A 19,404-nucleotide genomic window follows, 5' to 3' on the forward strand; every position below is an offset into this window, starting at 1 on the left:
AGACCAAAAATTACACTCGTAAACAAAATTTTGCAATGGCCAAGTGATGGACCTAGACACTTGTAATTGAGTACTGTACAAATCCAAAACTAGTTATTAGTCTCCAACAATGCATACAACATTAAAAGAAACTGTAAGATGGAAAAATATGCATGTATTCATCTCAGCATGTCTCAGCAGTGTTCTCAAGCAGCTTAAAGATTCTTTGAGAATGCTTATTCTGGTATTAAGCACAACAGAAAAACAAGGAAAGTAGTAATGCCTTCTTCAGAGCAGAATTCAAAGAACACACAATAAATATGACGTAAGCCACACTACAACAGTTACAAGGGTAATGCAAAAATCTGGAATGGTTGGTAAGTAAATGTCTGCCAGTAAGGCAAGGGCCCCAAAGGAAGATGACCATCACAACACTTAAATACAGAGATCAACTTAAGACTGACAAAACTAAGTTGGCAGTCTGCCTCTAATACTCCCCTACTTTGAAGGGTAACATTCACGGTCTTTTAACACAACTGTCTGTATAATAATMTTAATAGCTCAAGGAAATCAGTGCAGGTCAATACAACACTATCATTGAAGATACAGCTGCATCATTAAGACTTTCTTCCCTCCCTTGTAATAGCTTAGAAATTTACATCGAGTAAAGCACCACACGAGATTCTGTAAAACTTCAATTTATTCCCCTCCCAAGTATCCAGAATAGACCCTCTTAAGTTGGAGAAAAATGTGACAAAGAAATAGATTACCAAGATAACTGTTCACATGAAGAGGAAGAAAAAAGCACATACTACCAAGATTACACAGAAAACAACCCAAAAGTCCTATTTAATGGGATAGTGCAAGTTAACAGCATGTCTCTGGCAAGGATACCTTCATTTGAGTTATAAAAGTTTTACAGAGTTAGATCAAGAGTCTGGATGGGTCTCTGATATTTTACTATAGCATGAGGAACGTACTGTGTGAAAGATGCTGTACAGAATGACCCACCAAACAAATGTATTTACAAGCCTGGGAAGAAAAAAGAATTATTTTTCAGTTTATTCAAAATAAAAATACACATAGAATTATGAAAATATAGGTTTACTATTTCCACCACACAGAAGTCAATGCTGCTCTCTGAAAGACTTGCAAGATTATTTCAAGTTTTTAAAGTTCATCTTTTTCCCTCAATAAGGTGTACCTATGTTCACTGGGTGCTAGTTTCTGGAATGAACTCTCTGGTGGGCTGCTTGCTAAATCCTGAACTGGCTGAAAAACAGAACAAACAGTAAAATCATTGATTAGACTCATTTTAATAATCAATTGCCTTGATTAATACAACTTTTAACATTAATTATGAGACTGCACAAATGTCCAGCATTCCCACAAATTTAGCACTTTTTTGGAAGGCGCATTAACTCCTAGACAGATGGAATATACATCCACACATACATTAACTAAGCATCTTCAGTTAAGGACATTCCTTTCATTAGCACATCTCATAAAGAAAACTGCCATCACACAAGTTTCTGTGCAAGTGACTAAAATGACTTAAAGTATTTCAAATGTACCCCACTGCAGGAGATCTGTTCAAGTCTGTCTACCACTTGCTGTGAAGGAATTCTGCTTTGAATATTTGTTTTTGAGGTACCAGGGCAAAAATCCCATTGCTGACACACTTAATATTTTAAAATTATTTTCCTATGGAAATAATAATAAAAAAAATACATACAACTCAAAGAGACATCCATGACCTAAGACAGCAGCTTCCAGTATAATTTTAAGCCTAGTATATCCATAACACAGGCATACACATCTTCCACAAGATGGCAGGATGCCATGTAAAGATGAGACAGTAAGCATACCTAGGTAACTAGAATTTTTATGCATTTTTCAAGGCAGAATGGAGACAGGAGCAAGTTTACAACTCTGGGCAACCAGACTCTGCCCAAATATGCAGCAGAATCCAGACAACTGATAGGCAATCTGCTCCTTGGCCAACCTTTCTCAAAGCAATTGTCTCAGAATATTTCTTTCTCAGACACTCCCATCCAGCTCAGAGCTACTGACTAGCCTTTGCCTCAGTCTCCAGCATTACTCAGCCCTATTTTCTGTGTCTCATCCTGTTGACCTGAATTGAAGTTGCTCAATAAATTCCTAAGGAACACAGAGGGTTACCAGTGAAGTGAATTACTGCTGGGACAATACTAAGACATGTTTTCACAGCCACTCACCACAACATTCAAATGCAGTTATTCTCACTGCCCAAGGCAATCTCTCTCTCTCCTGTTCCATAATACAACCAGCCTGACTATCTGCCTCCTCTCCAGCGACTGCTGAATACTGAATACTGAACCCTTCCTGCAAGGTTCTACTTGATGCAGACATCAGCACTGCACACCAGCCTGAATGTCATTTCCTCTGAGAAAACCTGAAGCCAGTTAAGAGTTTATGTGAACAATGTTAGAACAGTAAGGAGCTGGGCATATTCCAGTGTCTGGAATGACACTGATCTTGTCTACTCATCTTCTCTGGGCCAGTCACTTACAACCACACAGCTACCGTGAGGCCACATCCACACTGTGGGGCACTTGGAACAATCCCCAGCTCAGTAATCCACCAGCCTTTGTGGCCACTTGTTCAGAGACCTCTTTAGTATCCACTTTTTGCATTACATATTACTGCCCTGGTCCTCCAGGGCTTTCATGCTTTTAATTTTTATTTATTTATTTTTAAACTTTGAGCAGGGCCACAGGAGACTACACTCATACCATTAAGCACAGAGCCATCCTTTCCACATCCCATACATAACCAGGGAAATGAACCTGTAGCCATAAATCTTCCCTGTCCCTGACCCATAGGTTCTGAGCTAGTCCAAGGCACCCTAATACAAGGGCACAGGGTCTCCTCTGGGACCAACATGGCCTTTTGAGTCCTAGACAATGCAACCATTGAAAAAAAAATATTTTAATTTTTTTTAAAAAGGTATTACCTCAGATCCCCTCTAAAGAAACAAGACGACTGCCTGACAGTCTGTCATTTTGCAGTTTTACAACATGATGCCAAGAGGGTGACAGAGCACTGGAACAGGTTGCCAGAGAGGCTGTGGAATCTCCTTCTCTGGAGATACTAAAAACCTGCCTGGATGTGATCCTATGCAACTTGCTCTAGATGGCCCTGCTTGAGCAGGGGGGTTGGACTAGATAATCTCCAGAGGTCCCTTCCAACCTCAACCATTCTGTGATTCTGTGAAGAGTATGAGCCAAGGAGTACATCATGAAGATAGAAGGCTAAGCTGGAAGACTGGGCTGGGCAAAGAGAATGGGGAGTAGTGAGGTCTTCTCTTTTCTGCCTATTGGATTAAATTAAGCACTGAACTGCTCCCAAGTTTTGTCTGGAGAGGGATCTAGTTGTTATGCTCCTTAAGAGACCCCAGTAGCGACTGACTTCCATACGTGGAAATATGGAGTATAACAACCCTGGAGCAGAAAAGGGAGGAATCTAAACTGACAGATGCAGCCTATGCCACTGCTATTAATGCTGCTTATTAGCCACATTAATAAAAGTAGCAAGCCCTATTACTGCTTATCAATCTTTTGTTGATGCTCTAATAATCTATCTCCTGTTTGGATTGGTGACTATAACTAAATAAGTAAAACATTCAATCAATTCATGTTTCCCCCTGGAGCACCCTCTCACAGTGGGGGGTTGGGGGGAGAGAGAAAAAACATAGTGCATCTATGATGAACATATAACCGTTTTTCTCACTTGAGCCCAAGAGCTTCTGTCTCAGTGGAGAAAACAGATATTTTTACACTCTTCCTTTACACAAGGCAAACAAATTGTTCTTTCCCTAATGCTCTCCCTGCCTTCAACCAAAGAATTTTTTAAAAGAAGGAGCCAAGCAGAAGTAGCAACATTATGTTTCTATAAACAGATTTCTCTTTCAGGAAACTGATGTTTCTTTTATATATATATATATATATATAAACATACATACATATATATTTATATATAAATATATATATATAAACATACATACATATATATTTATATATAAAAATATATAAAAACATACATGTTTTAAAAAAATACTACTTTCATAAAGAAAGTAGTGTATGTTTCCTTATTAAACAGCCAAATTAAGTTTATCTGTTGTAACCTTACCTGACCAGGTGCTACATCAGTTGGATCAGGGCCATGATGAAACTCTCTATGCAGTTTTCCAGAATGCAAGTCTAATACAAATTGCTTCAGTTTACCTGGAACTCTGGAACAAACCAAACAAGAACACCCACAAGTGACAAATTAAGCCCAAAAAACTCAGAAGATATAAAATACTGTTTAGAGTAGCCAACACCTGTTCATCAGACATACTATGTCCACTTTTAAGCGATTAATATAGGACAGAAAGGCAAATGGACAGAAGGTTGATTAATGTATCCTACCAACTTCTTTTCCTTTCCACTGTCTCCTGAGAACACAGCAAGTATTTCATCATTTCAATAACTCACACAGAGCTATGCTAGCCAATAACTTCATTGTATACTCACTTCAGCTCCCCACTAACCATAATGTAAGAGAGAACAGCAGGTTCCAAATGCACAGTTTACAAATACAAATGACAGTCGGGTAGCAGTATTGACAAAACATCTTTGAAAGGTTCTCTAGTGCCTGAGTAGCTGCATATACACTAGAGATAAATGCTAAGAGGATATCAATTTAAATCTAATCTGAGATCATCTACTGTCATCCACAGCAAATGTGCTAAACTGCAGCATCCAATTTTATCTGGGAAATGTCAAATAAACTATAAAGCTTAAAATGAAGAGTTGATCTAATAACTATTAAAGATGAGATCAAAAACTAATGTGAGCACCATGCATATAATCAAAAAATAATTTATGAATAAGGAGACAGGTTTTGTAAGGAGTCTTTTATTAGGCCAATTATCAAATTAAGGGAAAAGGTACACAGTGAGGCTGTAAACAACAGTACTACAGATCATTATAAAACTTACAGATAAAAAGTAGTATAATACAGAAACAGAGGGTATCACTAATGTCCATAACTGTATCTCATCAGTATTACATTTTCAACCTGGCAACAGCAGACTAAATAGGGCTGGATGGCCAAAATTTAAAGACAAATATAGGGTGGTGGTCTAATTTGTCTTTGAAGTGGCTATTCTCCAAACAGAACACTCCCTAAAGAAAACAGCAACATTAAAGTTGAGGAAATCTTAACAGGCCAGTTCTGAAAGTATAGTGTCCAAACCCTATTGGTTGGTGATGGCAGTGAGATTTCAGGATGGGAATGTCTGGGACCAGTTTGGAAACAAAGGGTCTGGAAAATATAGTTAAATGGCAGAAATTCTCAGAGGGGTACAAAACTCTCATAATTATTAGATTTTATCTATTTATAAAGAACCCCCCCAAACCCTCAAACACAACAAACAAACAAAGAATAGCACCGCATGAGCAAAAAGCACCTCTGTTCCCAATCAGTTAGGTACTTCTAAATATCATCTCAGTCTCCTGGAGCCAGGCTGAACAACTATTTACCATTAAACAACTGTCTACAATCCTTACATCTCCCTCATCTTTCATTTGTAGTAACAACTGGTGTACAATCAAGCAAGTAGCTGCTATTTCTTGATAGTGTATCACAGAAACAGAATAATGGGCGTAAAAAACATAGTATGAAAGTCTAAACCAAAAACCTCTATTACACCTATAAGAGGTATTAATTTATTTTTAGGACTGTTTCAAAAGTGACAGTAAAAAGACTACTTTCAAATTGCAAAAAATCCCACTAATATGTGCAGTAAACATAACCTTCTTTCCAAGAAATACAAAGGAGGAAAAAATAGTCACTTTCCAAATTTCAAAATGCATAGTTTTAGATGTTCAGAAACACCACTACAGATCTAACACTGACAGACCACACTTTAAAATTAAGCCTGTGGAGAATTACAGGGAAAAGTTGGGTGTGAACCCTCCTGCCAGATGTAAACACTTCAGATAGAAAAATGCCTGCTGGAATGGCAAACTGAGACACTGGGTTATGTTCACACTGAGTGTTCAGTCTGGGCTTTGAATTCTTGGCTCTGATCCAAACGAACCATAAGAAAATACCCTGAGTTTTTAAAACTATGAACAGGGCAGAATTAAAGCCTCAAAGTCTAGACTTCTAACCTGGATTTAACATACAGTGTATAGGCTGGTATCTCCTTTGAGAGAGAAAAATAGAGCTTAACACACAGCCTGTACACAGGACAGAAGGTTTGTTTCATGCTGATGGTCCCTGAAGATAATGTTCACAGCTCTTCACTCCTCAAATGAACCATGAAGATCTACTTCCTCTGACTGCTTTTGTGGCAGTGCAATAAGCAGAGACAGGCTGATGTAAAGAGGAATTATTGGTGGTATCTCACCAAAAGCACTCACAGATAATGCACAGCCATATTCCACACTGGGCTCAGAAAACTTCAGATACACATGCCACAAGGATTTCTCTACCAGCGTTCCAGTGTCAGACTAATGCAGGAAGGTTAGAACTGCACAGCAGGAAAAACCAAACCAGCAGTCTGGGGATTCTTACACAGTACATTTTACAATACTCATTGCATAACACAGCAGTTAAACATTCTATACGAAATTCTAAAGCTTTTAAAGTTGGTATTTTTAGATCACCACTAAAAATACCATGTCAGGCTCCAAATACCTAACTGCTATGAAAACAGCAAAACTTAAGAATCAAAAGAATAGCAGCATGTATAGACTTAATGTGAGATTCTCTTTTAGTATAAAGCAATGCAACTCCACTTAAAGACTTCACACCAATTTATGTTGCCTTAAGGCTCTGACACCAAACCATACATAAGTAGTAAGTCTTACCTATCCCAAATTTATTCATCTCCCTGTAACAAACAGTACTGTTTAAAATATAAGCACATGTGTTTTCCTTCCTTCTTCTCAACAAAAAGTGCACTGGGAAGGGTGGGGGGGGGGGGCACAAAAACAAAAAAAAGGAGTACTTACGACAGGTCATTGAAGTCAGGAAAGACATACATGTGCCTAAAGCTATCAATGGCAATAACGGGGCAGTCTGCTGGAGTCTTCTGAATATGGAGGAGTGGGTGCCTGAATTTATCACAGTCAGCATGGAGGAAGTTTATTGTACCTTAAATTGTGAGCACAGACAAAATTCACGTTAAGATTTTTTTTATTATCCTGAAAACCTAAATACTTTCATAAATATTATAAAGGTAGAGATATTACATAGATATTGCAACATGCAAAATTTGAAAGTTATTTAAATAGTTAAGCCCACCAAAGTAACAGCTTTTCTGCAAATGTTTCTGCCCACAATATAAACTGAAGTTTTGTTTAATGACCTCTCAAATTGTATGAGCTCATTTAGATAAGAAGGATTTCTGAAATGTTTACTTACTAATATATTTTGTTTCTATTTTAATCATTTCCAGAGGAGTCAGCCCTCATTGTCAAAAGCCCTTCGCTCTCAAGAGCTTTAAAACTAGAATTGTTTGGCCCTTATATCCACTTTACTGAATTTGCCTGAAAAAAACCTGTATCAATGAAAACATCAAATAGTAAGGAGTTACTACAAACCCTTTTCACTTATTAACTGTCGTGCAACCTCCTGTTGGAATTTCTCTAAACTCTCCAAGTCATCTTTCATATGGAAAAGAATGAGAAAAGGAAGGCCTTCTTCTGTCAGTTCCTGCACAAAAAAAAAWAAATAATAATAATAATCATTTCTTCCATTTCTAAAGGATACCTAAGTGATTTCAGTAATTTTTATATTCTTTGAGATCTCTGCTTTAAAGACAGCTGAAAGAACAGGATTAAAGACTAACTGCTGACCATTCATCTAAAATACCTGGGTGACACACAGCAGGTGTTCTTCCCTGATAATCATATACAGCAATTCAAAGAATTAAAAGTATTTCTTATCAACATTTTGGGAAAGGATGAATGTGCATTTGAATACTTGTTCAAAAGAAATAGCTCAATTTTGAGAAACCGCAACCTCCTCATAGATTCAGTCAGAGATGGAAATAGCAATGAGGTCAGAACACCACAGTATTAAATGCTAAGAAAAGCTGAGTGTAAGCGGTAGACCTGGTGCTAACTTGGTTCATGTTGTAAGTTGGTATTTTCCTAGCATAATACAAAGAATGAGCATCTATAAATATCTCCATCCTTAAAAAAAAGAAAAAAAGAAAAAAAAAATGCAGAATTAATGACAGCTACATTCCTTGCAATCAAGTACTGCTCTTTTGCCAATAAGAGTCTCTTGATTGGTCATCTGTATAGTACCCTTATTAGATTCACAGGCTAGTATATTATTAAAATTGATGAACAAATGAAAACCTTTGTTGGATGGGCAAGCTTTACTTCCTCATAGAATGCACTCCTATGGACAGATAAATGTAGGAACTCTTTGACTATTTTATTCAGGATTTTTGTTTTATTTAAAAACGACAAAGCACTTCCTTGCTCCAAAAGTGATTATTAGGCAATTTTGAACATCAGCTCAACCTATGAGAGTTGGAGAAATAATCATTTAACAACTATCTACGACCTTGCCAACCTTCATTTGTATAACTGGTGTACAAACAAGTGCTGCTATTACTTTGATACTATTCTGTATCAGAATAAAATCTATGCTTTTTGAGAAAGACAGCACTCATTCATTCGATCACCAAACAATAGTTTCCTGAGATATCTTCAATTTGTGGTAAGTTGGAAGAAACGCTTTCCGTACCAGTAAGCAGCCAGTTAGAGCGTGTACATGAGATGGCTGTCACTCTCCTTTCAAGCAAGTCTGCTCAATTAAGACAAAGCTTCATCTTTTAATGGCGGATTCAGAACATACTCATAATTTCAGTGGTCTTGACTAAATTGAAACGTCTCAATCCATCCTTAAAGCAATTGCTAATCACATTTGCTCATTCTCATTTTTATACAGATGAGCTGGGCTGGGTCTCAGCCTCCTCTCCTATTAGGCAATGGGAAAAAAACAATCTGTTTCATACTGTTATGTTTATGGCTCCATTTCTTCGCCACTTTTAGCAGATATGTTTTCAGAGGAAGAAATCTCAAACAGAGTGTGGGTATTCAAAGCTCCACTCTTGCTTGCAAAGCAGCTAAAAGGACTACCTTTGCTTCAATATCTGTAGAATTTAACCCTTGTATGTGGCAAGTCACATTGTGAAATCAATTAATCTCCAAACACGTTGTCAGGACAGGTGGCTTCAAAGCCTTGGTAGTTTTGGCCATAGCTAGCTTCAGTAAAATATCTTCCTTTGTTTGCTTTTCTATTCCAACTATTATAGCAGGTCTTAAGTGATCAGGACATGGCAAATGCAATAGCAATTTCATTTGCTTTGCTGCTCCTCTCAAAATATGGCTTGTTTGGCAATGAAAACATCAACAGATTTTTCTATCAGAATCAGAGCTTCCCAAGTTTCTTCCATACGCCTTTGTGAAACTTTTTACCCTTTCAAAAGTTTACACTTCAGCACCACACTTGCACCACATGATTTACTGCAAGAAGATTACACAAAGCATATAAGAAAACAAAACAGAGCTAGCACAGGTTAAACAGTGATTTCTTTTGAAAGGTATTACTGATCCCAACAACCTTTTCCCGTTAAGTACAAAGAATCTCTCTAAGATGGACAGTCATTTCAAACAGAAGACCATATTTTAGAGTTCAATAACGATGTGTTGTCTAAAGTCACAATGATGAACTCTGTTCAAATCTTGCATTTTCCTGGCTAGCCTGTTCTCAATACTTACCAGATAATGAAAACAAAGAAAGAAAATGGGGGGGGGGGGGAAGGAAGTAGTTTACAGAGGCCAATTTCAATTTTAAATTGAATTCAGTTTGTGTTAGAAATTTTTGTCTTTATCTTATTTATACAGTATTCTAGTATCAAAAATGCAGCTTAACAATCACAGCACTTCATGTTTTTACTCTATAGTTTTGTGCAGTGTACATTAAGAGTCTTTTTAAATCCTATACAATTTCAGCAGGCAGAAGTATCTCCGTTTTGGCATGTTTAGATTTGTTTGGTTACTGGCAACACTGAAATTTTTAAACAAATGTTGCTAGGCAAAATGTCAACTTGGAACAACCTGGGATTGTAAACATCTGCCTAAGTAAACAGGAATAGAAGCTTACAAGAATACCCAGAAAAATCAGGATGCAATGTGATACAAACCGACAATGATGAACCTTGGCTTCTAAGGCTCAGAATCCAATTTCACCATGGGAAAAGTACACTGAAAATTTATCACGCAGTTCTAAAAATGTTGACATGTGGCATCTTTTACATATTGAGATGCAAATGAAGAATTAAAAATTGTTTAACTAACAGAACTTTCCAATAAAACTTGGCAGTGTTGACTAGATGGTTGTATTCAACCTATTCTGTTCATCCCATCCTATCTCTCCCTCTGTTACGTAATCTAATGTGTTCTGTGTGCTTAGAACAGCAGTGTTTTAGATGCTGTACATGTAGGACGAAATGTTAAAAATTTTTCTTTTCTTTTTTTTTCTTTTTTCTTTTAAGTTGGGGGAGGTGTAAATATTTGGGGAGGGGGTTTGTAAATTGAGAACAAACAACTGATTCTTCTGCCATATGATTGGTTCTTTGTTTTCCAGTCCCGTGTGAACAACATACTGTAATCTGTTACAAACCTCGCCAGTTTTTCACAGATGATATGGCTAGTTACAAATACTCCTTTTGAGTTACTGTGAACTTGTTAATTGTTTTATTTTCTGCTGGAAATTTTACAAATAATTTATAAGTTGGAGCTGGAAATGGATGAAACAGAAGAACAAGTAACAAAAGAAGAAAGAAAAACACTGAAAGAAAATAAGGGCAGTGAAAAGAAAGATGATGTTTAAAGGCAACCCCCAAAATTCCACCTTATGAATTACAGCTAAAAGAAGAAACCCTAGGGAAAGGAGATGCAAAACTAAAAAGATCAAGAACATACCAGTGCTTAAAGAAATATCACATGATTTTTATTAGAATTCCCAGAAATGACCAGCTGCACAGCTGGTCAACCACCATTCAATAAATTTATTTATTAGATAATACATTGGAAGTGGGTTAATATATCAGTACTTTTCTACTATTAACCTTAACATTAAATTTTAAAAAGCTGACTGAATGATAGTCCACAACTGTTTTCTTCTTTTGAACCGTCACAGACATGTTTGACATGGATATTTTCTACCCTGACTAAAAACATTTTTTCAAGCTCATAATATATGCAAAAAGCACTTAAGCAACATTTATCTATTGATTTTAAAACAAATCAGCATTTAGTCATAACCTCTGCCTAAATAATATCATGTGCTTATTTTAGATTAATAATACAATGTACCAAAGAACAACAGCCATATGTGCCTCCACACATGCACATATTCTCATTCTTACATTTCAAAGTGTACACGCTCTGCAAATCTTCAGATTCTTCTGATATGAGCTATATGCATGATTATAATCTTCTACTCTGGTACGGTATGAAACTGCAACGAATTTGCTTCTAGTATAATCTAAAAGCTCCAATACAATGAATAGATACTGAATTACAGCTATTTTCTGTAAAAAGCAAAGCATGCAGAAAGTTTTTTGCCATGGATTGAACACCTTGAAAGAGACATTTTGGTTTTGAGGAGGAACCCCCACCTCCAAAAGGAGAATGGTAGAAAAAAATTCTTACCTCCCCATTTTCAAATGTAATTTCTCGAACTAGAGGTACACATTTATCTTGTGTCCATGCATAAACCAAATCAAAATTTGTTATAGAGCCTAAATACACCATATCTGGAGCATTTTCCTGTTGAAAAGAAAGAAGACGCTAGCTGAGAAACAATAAAAATGACGCTACCAACAAATAAGACTACCTGACATACAGGTGACAATATTTACACAAATATGGAAGGCTAGTCTTACAGCAACATTCAGTGGTTGTGCATGCAACATTTCTATGAACTACCTTACCAAAGTACAAGGGGCAAATAAAATGATCTCTTATACAATCAACTGCACTTTCTAAGATAATTTAAGAAGAACTGAAAAGGTATTTTGCTTCTAAAGTAGGAATGATTAGAATAAATGTTATTTAGACTTCTGTCAGATATAGAAGCAGTACCTTCATCCTTAAAAAAAAAAAAAAAAAAATTAAGATACAAACTGCATGCAGATATTAAGCTCTTTCATGCTGATACTTACAAAGACTCACCAAAAAAACCCTTCAAAGTGCTACAGGACTTGAAACTGGTATTTCACATTTGCTTTCTCAGAGAGATATGAATAAATAATCTTTTTTTTTGTTTACTAGAAAGTTTAACTCAGAAGTCAGTGCTGCCATCTTTTAATATAATTATAATCTTGGTTAACACCAGGTGAAGCAGGGACATGATTAAACACATCTGAGTTTGGAAATGCCAATATAAACTAGGTAACCTAACAAATTCTGTCTTCACAGAAGAAGGCTTGAAACTGTTTCCCCTTAGGTTTTTTCTCTTTTGTAAATAGCTCTTTTTATATATTAAACTTGAAAGAGAAGCATATGTTCAGATTATAATTACATTCCTAAAAAATCTTGCAGATTTTTTTTTTGTACTGCATTTTTTCAAGTAAAACTATGTCCATGAGAGTTTGTTAATATGCAGTTAATTTTACTAAATATTTTTATGAAGAGAACAACTCTTAGCCCCAGGTAGGCTAAGCCATGTAAGACAGGCAAATGACAGTCAGAAGAGCCCTAGTAATTCTCACTTGCTTTGAGAAAAATAAGGTGTACCAGCTAGTGAATTTCACAGTTTGAGACATTCAAAGAACACAAAATATCTAAATACCTGATAAGTTGACTGTGTTTCTAGGAAAAAAACAATTACTGGACAATGAAATTTAAAATGACAGATTTAGGTTTTGTACGCTTAATAGAAAACAAATGAGACTGAGATCTTCATTTCACCAACTCAGAAACACTAGTTCCTATGACCCAAACTATTTCTCACAATATTTAATGATGAAATAAAATTTGGATTTGAGATGCAGTAACATACTGAATGGTTTGAATATAGTCCTCATTAGTTCATATTCATACATAACGAGAATAAGCAGAATAAAATACTTTGTTTAGACTTACCCCTGGTGGCTTGTAGATTACATTGTCCCCGCTAAATCTCTCTGGTTTTGAAATAGCCCTACAACAAACCAACCAGTAAGCATGTCTTGGTACAGACAAATATAACATAACTGTGTTACCAAAAATCATACTTTAATTTGTCATATCTCTTTTACTATTTTCCCCTTCAATATTCGACAATTAAAATAATTGATCTTTCAATTAAACTGTAAAGTGACTCCACAGAAAGTTGGTGTGGCCTGATGAGAGGGCAGTAAGGGAGTCAACAAAATTTATCTGTATGAATAGAAGTCTGGAGTAAAGGCAAAGTGCAAGTGATAAACACTGGTACAACTTTCAATAAGGGACAGATTTGGAAAAAGAAGAAGTGAAATAGAACACCACCGGAGAATAATCTTTACCTCATTATTAAATCAGATAATTTTGTAAATTGTAAAAAATAAAATAATAAAATAAAAACGAAAAACAAAAAAACAAAAAAATACACTTTTCTTAAGGAAAGAAAGGAGAGAGAAATGGATTTTTGTTTGCATTTGTTCTTCCTGTACAATTGTTTATGCTAGAAATTTGGGTCTTATTTATGCTGATAAAGAAGGGCCTTGTGGAATTCTGCTTTCCTGGCACAGGTAATGATAAGGAGACGGGCAGCAAATAAGCCCACACTGCCCATTTCTATCCTCAAAACAGATCAAGAAAGCACAAGACACAGCACACTATTCTGACCACTGATGCATTGGTGCATGTGTACCTGGAGAATACGTGCAGTTCCTCTTTGCCATTTGCCATTCAGGTTAGTATTTCACCTTAGTAACGCGGCCCCCCCCCGGTCTCTGCCATATTTTGTGGTTCCTTAAGCCCAATCACAAAAGGAGCATTCTGAAAGCTGCTAGCTTGCACCTCAGAAATGAGCATTTCCTATTAAAACTAATGGGAACAGCTACGTACTCAAAATAGGAAAGAAAAAATAAGGAAAACACCCCCCCACACACACAAATGAACCCTTTCACTGTCTTCAGACATTAAAATAGGTCTCCTCTTCTTAGGTCTCCTCTCTTCTACTCCCCCCAGTGTTCCAGCACAACTCACATTGGCAAGACAGAATAGATTAGTTGCATATGTCACAAAGAGTGAAATGAATTAACTATTTCATTTGCCTTTTAGCATAGGCTAAAAAAGAAAATGTTAACCCCTGAGAAACTCTAGCTAAGGCTTCCAGCTTTTCCAATTAGTATCCATTTCAAATTGCTTAAATACAAGCATTGTTCAAGACTGATTAAGAGAGAGAAGAGATGGGAAAAAGACAAGTATAAATATCTCAATTTATCTCACTGCAAGATGAGATGAATCCCCCAGGGTTCAGAATAGATTAGAGGACCAAACAACAAAAGACAAAGCAATACTTAACTCAAAGTACTTATGTTTTATTTGTTTCATTTGATCCAGTTATCCTTCTCATATCACATACAAAAGACATGTCTTGCATGGTATGCTACACCTATAACTACTTTGACAGAGGTGCATTAAAAAAAACAAAAAACAAAAAACAAAAAAAAAAAAAAAAGGATTTTTGTACTCCAGTGCTCCAATAATGCAAAATTAGGTGGACAGTAACAGGAGTTCTGGCATGCCCCTCTTTCTCCCCATTTTTGTCCTCCATTTTCATTTGCCTAGCTGTATCTCAGAACAAAATTTATTACAATGGCTCCAGAACAAAAGAATCACTATTCCTTTGCGATCATCATCACTGAGCTAACCACCCACATCCCAAACAATCCTTCACTGAATACGAGTAAAGGGAAGACATGGAGGCCACCTGCCCAATCACTGCTTAATAAGCTCATAATACAGCATAAATAAATAAAAGCTGTAGAGTACAGACTACTGTGGAACCCAATAGGTCCTCTTCTGTGTTCTTTCACTTCAATTGCTGTTATTGTGACTGATTTGTATCAGACAGGTCAAATAACATGGGAACATAACATGAAAATCCCAAATCCCTGAAGATATTCCTTTTAAAAATTGCTACCAAAATGAAAAAACTTCCTTTTTTGTTTAGACTTTTCTTCTTGAGGCAATAACCTGAAGGAGAGGTGAACCTCTGGAACCACACAAACCCACCGTATTTGTTTGCTAACATCAAATCAAAAGAGTTCTTAGATTCTCTTCCATGAATTATCTACATTTTATCATAGCCTTTTCAGATATAAGTATTTTTTCTTTTGTTTTGTTTTTCTGCATTTGGCTTCCTATGCCATGACTCAGCAGCACAACGCCATTCTCTTCCACTTCTGCAGACATTTTTGATTCTCCCCTGTTGTAGTTCTGTCTTCAAAAACTAACTCTGATATATCTTTGCAATTTCTCCTGTAGCTTACACAGATCTTCTCTCTCATTCATCTCTCTGTGGTCACCTCTGATCTTAACAGAATTGTAAGAATCAGTTGTTTCAAGTACAATTTTACATATCAAGATGATCAGCAGCCAAACACTATAAACAAAGTTTAAAATAAGCCATTAAAACTACCTAAAGCCAGAACAATTTTGGCATAGCAGGAAATAGCTCTGCCATGACAGAAGTTAGTGAACAAATTATTTTTTCTTCCTGCCAAATTGACCATTTTCAGTTCATTTTAACCTACTAGAAGTCTGAACACGACAGCTCATGTTCCAATATATCTGATGAACTCTTTGTCCGTACCAAAATCAGAAACCCCTTCCCAGGGGCTGTTGGGATGCTCTTTATCTGTCTTACCAGCAGAGTTTTTAAATGAAGAGTCTGACTGATCAGGGCCAGCAACCCATGAAACTCTTGGCTATTTATAACCTCAGTAGAAAACACTGTTCTATAGCCAGTATCTCCCCTGGAAGTCTATTCACACACAATTTTTTTTTTTTTTTTTTTTCAGGAAGCCTGAGGATCACAGCCACTCGGAGATGAAAGCATATTTAGTTTCCAGGATTGCTGTTTGGAAGGCTCCACTTTAAAACAGTAACAGTTCCAGGCTAGAAAGGGAACAGAAGTCTGGAGAAGAGTCTCAATAAGCCTGCTGGGAAATCTGTAGTTACACAGGCTGGCTACAAATAATAAAACTCTGATCTGTTCCATTATGTTTGCTTATCGCAAAGTTAGAAAGCTTGCTAGAGACGCTACTGAAGCAAAAGCTTTTCAGGAGCAGCACGCCTTTCCTCAGAAAATGGATGAGTAGGATGTAGAAGCCTGCCACCTGAAAGGTTTCCATCTAGACTAAGCCACGTATACAAGGCAGATTACTTCTAGAACTGGATAGCAACTATGGGTATTGCACTTTTAAAAACCAGAAGGCAAAAGTAAAGCTACTGGAAGCTATCTGAGATGGAAATTCATGTGTGGGAAAACAACTACTACCACATATCTGAGAATGTACAGATAAATACACTGTTCATTTAAAGTAAAATAGATTCTTTGAGTTTCTGGATAGGTAACTGCTTGATTCTGTTCCGAAGCATGTAACAGCATCATTCATTTCAGGTCCGGAACATGTAAATCATTTGGATATTATTTTGATGTAGCCAAACTGAGAAGCAGCAAAAGAGTGGACGTTCTAAGAGTGTTTGCATCAGGGTCCTTTTAGTTAACAGATATTACTCCAAAGCTATATTTGGCCAGAGAGTAACCCACTTAATCAGAGCTTGGCTGTCAACTGGGAGCTCATAGAATTAAGATTTACTAGCAGAACAAATTAAAAAGAGATTAACAAAAGCATAATGTTAGACATTTTTGTACTGTTCAGAGAGGAGAGAAGAAAAAAAAAAAAGCCTTACAAGAAACTTAAACCCCACTTCCTCCTTTGTTCACTGGAAAAGCCAGCTATTGCAGTTTAAGCAATACTTCCACATCAAACTGGCAAGCTCTCTAGCGCAAAGAAAGGGATTCCACAGAAACCTAACAGCTAACCTCAGAACTAGGGTTACTTAAATACACACTGTCCAGGTTTATTAGTGCAAAGATAATAAAGCAACTACTGTTAGAAACCTATGGCATCAACTTTTTATTTTCAGGACGAGTTAAAAATAACATATCTAAACAAAATGTACAGTAACTACTAAGAACAGTATCCAACAACAGAATACTAACACTGTGCTGTGGAAGACTCCGTATTTCTCATTACGCCAAGCTGACCTATAGCAAACTAAAGAACAATAAACTTGAACAATGGAAGAGGGAACCTTAAAGCTATTGTTATCTCACTAATGATTTTTAAAAGGCACTTCTGAGAAGAACAGAAAGTCATTTGAGAGGGTAAAAAAAAAAAAAAAAAAAGTGCAAGCAACTACTAAATAATTTCTTTTTTCCAGAAAAGAGGAGGAAAAAACCCTATAAAAATGGTCATATTTTAAATAAAAATAAAAAAATTAAGAGGTTGCTGAAAGGAGTTACTCAGTCTGTAAAGCTACAAAGCTGTTAAGTCTCTGCCAAAAAGTTCTCAAACTCTTCCCTATTTGTTCCCCTCTCCCTCCAAGGAAGCAGGTTCTTGGGATGCAACTGACTAGCATGTCTCCCTAAAAACTCTCCCTTTACATTTAAACTATACTGATGAAGAGCAGAAAAAAGAAAAGAATGTAAATCAAAGTCAGATTTCACAATTCAGTCACATTAAGACTAGAAAGATCTCCCCCCCCAGCCGGGTTTCTCTCAGTGTATTGATCTGTTAAAGTCTAGTTCCTTCAGTTCTGATACAATGGAAGTATTAAAAGAGTTCTTTCAATTAAATTATATATATAATTCATTAATGTAATTTCAGTAATGGAATAATGAAATCAATACATTTAAAAACTTACCCAAACGCAGACAGGAATACACAATCATCATGCAAAATATTTGCTACTCTTTCAAAAGTTCTGTAGTTGTCAGAGTCCTTTTGCTCAAAGTATCCAACAATATTTCTTCTACTGCGCTGTAAAAACAAAGGTTAAGTTATAATTTATCTCAAATTATGAAAAACTATCTTTACTCCCCAAAGATGATAAATACAGGCATGCTGTTCACTCAACACCAAATTACTGGGCAAAATCTATTTCCTCTCTGCCTCCAAATAATATGCATTATACAAAGAAAGGTTTTAATATTTAGAAGCATTCTTGTGAATATTTTTCCAGTGAAGGAATAATAGAAGTATCTCGTTTCATTTCAAATGATTTAATGGTAAAATAAGTAATTTGGTAGTGGTGTTATTCTGACAAAATTAAGTTAAAAGGGTTATTAATATTGGAATTAATTTGTAATACTGGAAATAATGATCTGGTTTCATTGCTAGTTTAAAAGCAGCACCCACAACACGTCTGAATGCAACTCTGCACCCCCCRCTCCCCGATATCAACATGTACTTCAAATACATTATGTTCCACAAATTCAAAATAATAATAATAATAATAAAAAATACATGAATATACTTTGAAGGAAGAACATCAAGACTTACATCAAGAGTACTAATTTCTTCCAAATCCTGGACTTCCTGTATAGGATTGCTCTTCTGTTGCCTGATATAATCTGCTATTGCTGTCACAGATCTCTGGCCCCTGTATTCTCTCTTCATCATCATTCCATTCCGGAAGAGCTTCAGGGTTGGGTATTTGCTTATCCTGTATCTCTGAGCTATGTCCGCTAAAAAAGAAATTAAGGGAAAAAAAAGTACAAATAAATACACTGAACATGAAATCTTAAAACATGCATGTGTGCACACAGCATGTGTGCACCAGCAGTCACACATCTGTAAACAAGAGCAACCTGAAAAACACTGCAGAGGAGAGAATGGATAGCTACAGTATTACTATGTGCATAAGTCTAGGCTCAATTCAGTCAACCACATTCACTTAGTACACTTCCTATGAACAACTAGGAGGGCAATTTAAGAGATAAAGACAGTATAACAAGCAAACAAGAATCCTAAAAGCTTGGCAAATCTCAGTTAATCCATACAAAAAGCAATTTTAATAAAATAAACCATCCCCTCTTTTTTTTTTTTTTAAACTCACTACCTTTTATATCCCAAATACAGTGCTGAAAATACAACTGTCATTTCTTAAATTTAAGAGAACTTGAACCCTGGGCAAAGTGCTTCTTTGGACCTAGGAAGGCCAGAAGACTGCTGTTATAATTCTTAGCTGTTCAGCTTTTGAACAGACACAAAATTTCAGCCTTTGAAATTAAAAGACCTCTTGTCGACCAGTGTCAGCGATTCCT

The 19,404-nt window shown here is 36.2% G+C and overlaps 1 protein-coding gene across 7 annotated transcripts in view; it reads right to left on the reverse strand.

Moving 5' to 3' along the window:
* Positions 1-661: 661 nt before the first annotated feature.
* The window catches only part of ERP44 (endoplasmic reticulum protein 44), a 58,299-nt gene continuing 39,556 nt past the window's right edge, over positions 662-19,404 (reverse strand). For all 7 annotated transcript variants that reach the window (XM_026084345.1, XM_026084344.1, XM_026084346.1 and 4 more), the window contains 8 exons: positions 18,641-18,825; positions 18,003-18,118; positions 13,185-13,242; positions 11,751-11,867; positions 7,617-7,728; positions 7,026-7,167; positions 4,150-4,252; positions 662-1,251 (listed from right to left, as the gene is read on the reverse strand). In XM_026084345.1, the coding sequence (XP_025940130.1) occupies positions 1,150-1,251; positions 4,150-4,252; positions 7,026-7,167; positions 7,617-7,728; positions 11,751-11,867; positions 13,185-13,242; positions 18,003-18,118; positions 18,641-18,825 (935 nt within the window). In that variant the 3' untranslated portion in view covers positions 662-1,149. The remainder of the gene's footprint in view (positions 1,252-4,149; positions 4,253-7,025; positions 7,168-7,616; positions 7,729-11,750; positions 11,868-13,184; positions 13,243-18,002; positions 18,119-18,640; positions 18,826-19,404) is intronic.

The sequence above is a fragment of the Apteryx rowi genome, unplaced genomic scaffold, assembly GCF_003343035.1.
Source record: "Apteryx rowi isolate R43461 unplaced genomic scaffold, aptRow1 scaffold_637, whole genome shotgun sequence".
Taxonomy (NCBI): Eukaryota; Metazoa; Chordata; class Aves; order Apterygiformes; family Apterygidae; genus Apteryx; species Apteryx rowi.